Raw genomic sequence first — 8,642 nt, 5'->3', positions numbered from 1 at the left:
TACTACACACACACACTCTCTCTCTCTCTCTCTCTCTCTCTCTCTCTCTCTCTCTCTCTCTGAGTATTGTTAATCATATGACATACTTACATTCAATTTAGTGGTATCATTCTTTAATACTCTTTGAAGATAAAGTTGTTTAATTTCTCGTTCAAGCCTCGATGGAAGCCCTGGATACATTGTACTACCTCCGCTTAAAACGATGTGCTTATACAATTCGCTTCTGATATCGATATCAGCTGCTTGAATTGTGCTAAATACCAGCTCGGCTATTCCTTGCGCTTCGACATTAATCAAATGAGGCTGAAAAAGCGCTTCTGGTGCTGCAAATCTTTCACCACCTACTTTGATAACACGACCATCAGGAAGCTGAAAATGTTATATAAAATAATTTGCACAACTTAATTTAAGTTTCGTTTTAAATATTAATAAAATTATATTACATATTTTACTTACAGTATAGGATTCCACCAATACAGTGGTTTCAAGAGCCAACTTCTCTTCCGTTTCTATATTGTAACCGATGTAACATAGTTTCTCCTTCAACATTCGAACAGTTTCAAAATCAGCCGAATGATTGAAAGCATAACCACGCAGTAGTAGCAATTTAATTAGATACATTGTAATATCGCGTCCGGCTATATCTAACCGTCTGGTCAAATGTGGCAAAGCATATTCTTCGAATACGGGACAAATGTGCGTAACACCATCACCGGAATCTACAACGACACCGCTGATCAATCCTTGAGCGTATAATGTCAGTACTGCCTGAATCGCAATGTACGTCCCAGCGAAACCGTACTTCTCAAACATCACCTGCAATAATATCAATTCATTAAGATTTCTATTCGTATAACTTTAATTTAACTTTCTTTGGATTACACAATGTTACCTCTATCATCTTTTCTCTATTCGTAATAGGATTCATTGGTGGCTCAGTTAACAGAATTTTACATTCTTTAGGGTTAATATTCATTTTCTCCTTGCCAAAGGTGTAATCCCACACGTGACACATGTCTTCCCAGTTTCTGTTAATTATAGTACAACTATGAGATTCATCAAACAAAAAATATCTGATCTGAGATATAAACATACCTAACAATCCCATTTTGCATTGGATAACTTATTTCTAACATAGAACGAAGTTTACTTGCTTCATCGCCAACCATTAAGTCCTGCGAGATAATAATATGATTATCAAACCTCTATATCATTAACATATATTATGTTGATTTCATTATGACGTGCGATATTACTATTTCATTATATATTTATAGTAAATATATTTGTAGTATAAAAATTCTAAATATTTAAATAGCTATGTAAATATTCAAAAAGTATATAACAAAACTTTTTATTACGTGTGATAAAAAGAAAATTGAAATAATTCCTGGTATATGAAATTTGGTAGATTAGATATCAGATAAATATTTATGATATCATCCTTTTATATACTAAGATTATATAATATACTAAGAATATATAATTGGCACAGAAATCATAACATAATATGTTACTTCTGTGAGACTCAGATTATGGAATTTGTATCAGAAAAATATTCTGTGTTAAATCAGTTCCGAAATGTGTATACCTAAGCACTTTGGAAAAAGTTTGCTGGATTATGATACTACTCCCATACCTACAGTCGAAAAAAAAATTCTTCTTCATTAAAACACTGATGTATATATAGCATCAAAAAAGTACAATAAACTTACAGGCATGTTAAGCACATCCTACGAGAGCAAATGTAAGCACACAAATATATTAGATAATTATAGGAAGAGTATAGCATATACATAAGTACCAACACAATTGCAGGTAAACGACATTATTCTTAAGAAACATATTAGTAGACACATCTTGTTTTGTTAAAACAGACATTTATGTCGATAAAAAATTTGTAAGATCTCTCGCAAGAAAAACATTGTATCCAATACAATGAACACATTTATTAAGTACAATATAAAATCACTCACTTAATGATAATATTATAGCTCCAAGAAATTGTTAATAAATTTATTGAATAATTAAATGAATAATGTTCATCTTACATTTCAAATACATATTCCCTTTCAGTTAGTAAACGTCATTAGCCTCTCAAATTGTGACTTTTATTTACATCAGTGGAGACAAGCACATAGATTATTTTCAGTCGGACTTAAGCGCTAGGGGGGCAGGGAGAGCACACGATGTAATACTATATAATAGACTTACACGAATGCAATATTCTTGCTGAAAATACAATTGTTCTTATTAATCGTCTAAATACTGATAAACACGCTCAAGCAATTTAAAGCTTAAAATATCATAGACTTTATATATAACTTGAACAATACACAAAAAATTACATCTCTTAGAGTTTTTTTTTCGTAAATATAAATTTCTCTATATCTTTCATACAATTCCATAAATTGATTACAGTCGAAATCGAGATTTGCTTTACATTTATAAATTTAATTGTTTTATCATTTGCTTTACGTATGTTAACTTTTATGATAAATTAAACGATTAAGTATCAATGGATTGATAATAATCAATATCAGTAAATCGAACATCAACTATCAGGGCGCTTGTATAGAGATAAAATAAAAATGCAGCTACTGGCCCCGTATGTCCTTACATACAAGCTCGCATGCGAGCCTGAAGCAACAAACGTAAGTATCTACATACCTTGACGTCGATATCGCCTATTTTGTTGACAGCTCTGATTATTGGTCGTCCGACTATAGACGGGAATATGTGGGCCGGAAAGTTTGCGCCGGCATATCCGCACTTGACAAACTGCAATGAAAAACTGCATCGGTACCAAAATATGTAAGAGTATCCGATAGTTTTGAAGCGCGTGTCTAATTCAGTGCATCCTCTCTTAATTAAGATATTAAGAATGAGGCCCTTGCACGAGGGAAATGGGAGATGAGCCTTACCCCGGTACCATTGTCACAAACGATGATTTTCCTTCCCTTGCTGTCCATTTCGATCTCGAAGAGTTACGTATCCCGTATCTCGTCAAAAGAATATTTCTCTATCTGTCACAATCCTTTAGACAGTTCTCATATCGCCAGCTCCATCGAGTGACTAATACCTGCGGATGTTTACAGGGCGTTACCGGTGCGTAATACCAAAGTGACAGACGTTACTCTCGACTGGAGTTACCGTTTCGTATCACAGTCAAGAATTTGCGCGAAGGGTAGCGAAATCCAATGTAAAAAAAAGAAAAGGAGGGGAAAAAAGGGTAAATAATCAACGTCCTCGGACGTGAATTTACTCAGCACGCACGATGAACGACGGCGGCCGGACGAGCAGATCCGAGCAGAACCGAGTAAACTCAAACCGCAAGCTTCCATCGTTATGAGAGACAAAAAAAGACCTCCCTCGACTCAAGCAAATCCATCAATCACAATCGAGAACACGAGAACTAGCTGAGAGAGAGCTAATAGCTAGGCCGCCGTTTCGTGGCTCTCGACTGTGATTGGTCAACGAGCTTGCTGCTCATTATGCCGAGCCAATGACACGCGAGTTTGCGTTAAAAGTCGCATGCGGTCAACTTTAGGTCTATTTCTTATAAATGCGAAATTTTTTTCACATTTGAAATGATACATATATATAATTAGATAATTATATATAAACATTAGAGAAAAAGAAGAAAAATTAAAACGTTCAAAAATTCAAAACTAATTTGATAAGTTTGTTTTCTAAAATATTTGTATCTTTAATTTTTTTTCCTTTTCCAACATCTAATCATATTCTTATGCCCATATAGTCAGACTTAGTAAAGTACTTTGTACTTGAGGCTTCCTTAAATTTATCTTTAGATGCTCAGTAGCCAATGAAATAATTCGAAAATTTAAATCTGAAGATAAATTTAAGGAAGCTTTAAATATAAGGCTTGACTATTAGCGTTTTCGACCCGATCGGGTTTGCATCAACTTGAGTTAGAAAATGCTTCGCTATTGTCGTTACACAGTCTATCAATAGGAGAGCACGAAACGTTATATGAATACGGGCATTAATTTTAGATGCCAGAAGTCTATTTACTGTGGCTGAACTAGTATACACTTTTGGAACTTGAAATGAGATATGTTTGATATTTATCGAAAGTGAGAAAGAGAATACTAGTGCAGTCTAGTACAGGAACAGAAAACAGATCAGAACTGCTGGAAGTTCAATACGGTGCAGCTACAAAAAACTCTCAAATGCTATGAAATGCTCTGAATTTCTACGGAGTGCGGACTGCAAATTAAATTAGATTAAGTTAGGTTAGCTTCAAGGCACTTCCACGTGAAACTGGCGTGAACGTGTCAGGCATCTACGTAATAGACTCGTGCGTCTACAGGTGGATACATTTTAACAGGTTCGATTTTTTTTTAACGTAATTCGAATATTTACGAATGTAGAAGATTGGATAATTCCATAAGGATGTAAGTGGAAGAGGAAAATTTCTGTTCATGTGAGTGAAATATTAAACATAATATTGGAGCACAAACGATGATTCTAATCGCGACGCATAATCTTTTTTTACATTAATTGGAAGTATAATCTATACAATTGCAAATACATACAATCGTAAATCTTTAATTTAAAAAAAATTTCTGATAAGTGATAAAAATCATCTTTTTATACATAAATGTATCGAAATGTATGTGTATTCCACAATAAAATATTATAAGTCTCAAAATGAAATCGAATATAATTGTGTATAAGGAATCTGTTTTGAGCATTATCAGCATTTTGACAGCTTCGTCAAAAGTATCAAATACAATCCATACTGTTAAAAATGTTCTTAAATTTCATTAACTTTTAATCAAGTTACACAATTTGAACTTAATTTCAGACATTACATTAAATTTGATGTATTTATATTACTAAACTATTTATATTATAAACTATTTATATTACTAACATTTTTGGTGTACTAAAAAGTACACTAAAAATTTTATGACATTTAATATACTTTTAAGTTACACAATTTGAAATTAATTTCATGACATTACATTAAATTTAATGTATTTAATGTACATAACTAAAAAGTATATTTGTGTACATGTAATATAATACATAGAATTTTATGTATTTTTCATAAAATTGTATTAAAAGTAAATTTAATAAATTTAATGTACACGTTCATTACATTTAACTAATTACCGTAACTTAATTTTCAGTTAAATCATTCATTACTTTTAATTTTGTTCATAATTACGAGCTTTATTTATATGTAAAGAAAGCTCGTGGTTACATTTCAAACAGTGTACATAAAATTTACTGTATTTTTCATGAAAATTTATGAAAATTTAATGTACATTTACATTTAAGTAATTACTGTAACTTAATTTTCAGTTAAAGCATTCATTACTTTAATTTCGTTCATAACCACGAGCTTCGTTTACACGTAAAGGAAGCTCGTGGTTACATTTCTAACAGTGCATACTGCACAGAAGCTTGCTATAATATTGTTGGAACGTTGCAATGTTGCTACAATATTGCTGGAATGAAATTCGTGCTGTATAGGATAATCAATAAAATTTCTAAATCATGGTTGCAATTTGCTTGCTTACGGTAAATTGATAATAAATTTCATTCAAATTGATCGCGTCATAGCATAATTCATTTAAGGATTTTATGCCTTCGCACGTCAACATATTTATAACGCCTGGAGGTATTCCAGATGACAAAAACAGATTGCAATACTGTATTATATTGCACGAGTTTGCGGTACATATCACAACGACGGAATTGCCGATTATTAAACTCTGTGTCAATTTGCGAAACAAATTTTTTTCTTTCTTCTCCATAAGTGTGATGACACCTTTCGGTTTACGGATTCTTACCACCAAGGATCGTCCACTTTGAGGCTGCAATGAATTCTTATACCAGTGTGGAAATTTTATCCATTTGAATACTATTTCCGACAATTCGGGTTTACTAAAAAAAAAAAAAAAAAAGACAAAAGATAAAATAAAGTATGCACAAGAGATACAGTAATTTTATTAATTTGAGATACCTAATGTATTCCAATAAAAATGCAAACTTGGATAATATTTGCATTCTGGATTCAGTGGACAGCTCATTCCAGATTTCGAACCCTTTTTTAGCTGATACAAAACATCTACTCATATCATCTCTAGAATAGAAATTGAAAATTTGTTAGAAATCATTATTAAATTTCTTAAATTTAACATTTATATCATTGATTGAAATTAGGCAAGATATATACTTTGTTGCATTCGCTCTTAGTATATTAGTGTTATTATGTAACCAATAAGTATTTTGTACAGGCTTTTGCCATGTACCATCATAAAACATGTAATTATAAATCGGATTTACGGGTACAGACTTTTTTTTCGAACATATTGGCTTTATCATGTTTATTATATAATGTTCTTCATTAATATAATGTTCTTCATTAAAATTGAGATTACATAGTAGAATCTTGAACATTTCTATATAAGGCATAACTATCATCGTCTCATTGAAATCCAGCGTATTTATGAGAACAATATTTCTCTGTTAAAAAGAAAAATCATTAATGAAATAGTTTGAAAACAATTTAATAATACTGTACTATATAATTTAAATATGCATACATCTAAGGATGTTGCTAAATTTTTTGCAGCCGCAATATCTTCAGACCATATGGATGTTACGTTTATTTTATAAGATATAGGAGGTGTAAGTAATTCTTGCTTAGATTTAAATATACGAATAACATCAGTGAAATAGCTAAAAGTTTTATTCATAAGTGACAAAAAATTGCATTTTATTGATTCTGATACCCATATTTTACTTAAGTTTCGAGAGTTTTCTGATATTATTAAATATTTAATAACTGCATATAAATCCGAATCGTCTAGGAGTATTATTTCAATGGTCTGATCTATACATAAAATTTAAAACAATTTTAATAAAAGTGAAAATATATTTTTTAATTAAATTTTAAATCTGTTTCTCTTACATGAAAGTAGCTTTTTATACTTCTTATATAGAGCATTATCTGCCAATGAATTTGTGCTAAAATATAAAATAATATCAAACTATTTCGAAAGTTTTGAGATACATTTTTTAATTCATTCAATTTTTAAAATAAAATATAAAGCATAGAACAAGAGAAAAATTGTTAATTATATTAGAGCTATTTTCACAATAAAATTTATAAAATAATGTGTAAAGACTTTTGAAATGCTTTCTCTATAACTAAAACGTGTGTAATAATATTCACAATAATTTTAACACAAAAAGAAAATATGGATCGATTAATATATTCAATAAGTATATAATAATAATAATAGAATAAATTTCAATTAGATAATTACATGATACAAGTTTCCAAAAAATATTGTACATCATCTCTTGCGCAAAAATTAAGAAGTGTCAGAATTAACGTCCAAATAATTTCTTGTTTAGTCTTTTCTAAAAAAAAAAAAACAAAATTAAGAATCAAATACAATCTGTTCTTATTTATAAACGAAATAAAATGTTAAGAAATGAGTATTAAATGAAATATTTTTACAATTACAGGTACAATATTACCTACTATAATACCATTAGATTTATGCATGTTTATCCTGTAATAATTTATATATGTTACAATAGCTTCAGGTACATCTGCGTGATTACAAATAGATTTGAAAAGAGGCATATGGTTCTCTAACATTAGTACTGTCTTTTCGAGTCTACAATTGTAAAAAGCAATTAAAGATGACAGGAACAAAGACAGATGACTTTTATTTTTAGCTGTAATTTTTGTCATATCACTAGCGATAAGATTAAATGCCAATTTAATGTTTACCTATCCATAAAAGTTTCATGCTTTAATTTTATCTCCTTGCACATAGCATATATTTCCATTGATGCTTTCTAAAAATGAATGTAAAGAGATACAGCATTATAACAAGTGTTTGAACAGATTATTTTTTCTTATTTTTTCTTATTTTATCAAGAATGATAACATCTTTTTCTTTGGCCAAAAAAATTTTCATTTTCAACGGCAAATTTTGCGATCTATTGGCAATCTGTTTGTATATATGTAAGATCTAAATACTTACATTTTTTTTACTCTTCAATTCTTCGTAGTCTAGATTGATGTAATATTTTTCTATATCCTGTAGGTCCATGCTGTCAGCAACAAGAAAATCTATTAGAACAATTAAAAAGATGTGTCTTCACGATTGAACTGCGTAGCAATTGTAGCAATAATAAACGAAAACAACCATGCTCGCAGAAGAAAATATTTTGCTTTCAAAATCGAACATTAGATCGACATCAAAGATCTATTTGTAAATATCGTTCCATATTCGTTCAAAATTTGAAAGAAACATTGCAACTTTACTAACCTCATCATCGAAGGATGTAAATAATATTTTTTATCGACGTTTTCTCCAATACTATATATAATATATCAATATCAGGATTATGATAAATTTCGACTCTACCAATTTAATACCGATTTTATAAATATCTTACATTTAGTTTAATGTTTAATTAAGCATAAAAGTAGCATAAGCGTTCTTAGCATTTTCTGCGATTTTTTACAAGAAATGTACATATATCTGAAACTATAAAATACCTAAAGCATTTAATTATAAGAAATGCAAATTAAAAATTGACGTATATATTATATTATATATATATATTATATATATTATATT

General features: G+C 30.0%; 1 protein-coding gene and 1 pseudogene across 1 annotated transcript; both read right to left on the bottom strand.

The window, feature by feature from the left end:
- Positions 1-69: 69 nt before the first annotated feature.
- Positions 70-2,972, bottom strand: LOC105625097 (actin-related protein 2). The gene is made up of 8 exons (XM_012206439.1): positions 2,925-2,972; positions 2,671-2,781; positions 2,215-2,232; positions 1,716-1,733; positions 1,096-1,175; positions 893-1,028; positions 457-816; positions 70-369 (listed from the first exon to the last, which is right to left on the bottom strand). The coding sequence occupies exons 1-8, from the start codon at positions 2,970-2,972 to the stop codon at positions 70-72; spliced, it is 1,071 nt and encodes a 356-aa protein (XP_012061829.1).
- Positions 2,973-5,522: 2,550 nt separating this feature from the next.
- LOC105625081 lies at positions 5,523-7,973 on the bottom strand (annotated as a pseudogene).
- Between the last annotated feature and the right edge of the window lie 669 nt (positions 7,974-8,642).

The sequence above is a fragment of the Atta cephalotes genome (assembly GCF_000143395.1).
Source record: "Atta cephalotes unplaced genomic scaffold scaffold00107, whole genome shotgun sequence".
NCBI lineage: Eukaryota > Metazoa > Arthropoda > Insecta > Hymenoptera > Formicidae > Atta > Atta cephalotes.
This window is presented reverse-complemented; position numbering and strand designations above follow the sequence as displayed.

What these genes read in the sequence shown, in the direction of transcription:
- LOC105625097 (XM_012206439.1), bottom strand. Translation starts at nt 2,972, where the DNA reads ATGGACAGCAAGGGAAGGAAAATCATCGTTTGTGACAATGGTACCGGG. An exon ending in ATAGAGAAAAGATGATAGAG is followed by an intron (nt 817 to 892) that starts GTAACATTGTGT and finishes ATATTATTGCAG; the next exon opens with GTGATGTTTGAGAAGTACGG. An exon ending in TATTGGTGGAATCCTATACT is followed by an intron (nt 370 to 456) that starts GTAAGTAAAATA and finishes TAACATTTTCAG; the next exon opens with CTTCCTGATGGTCGTGTTAT.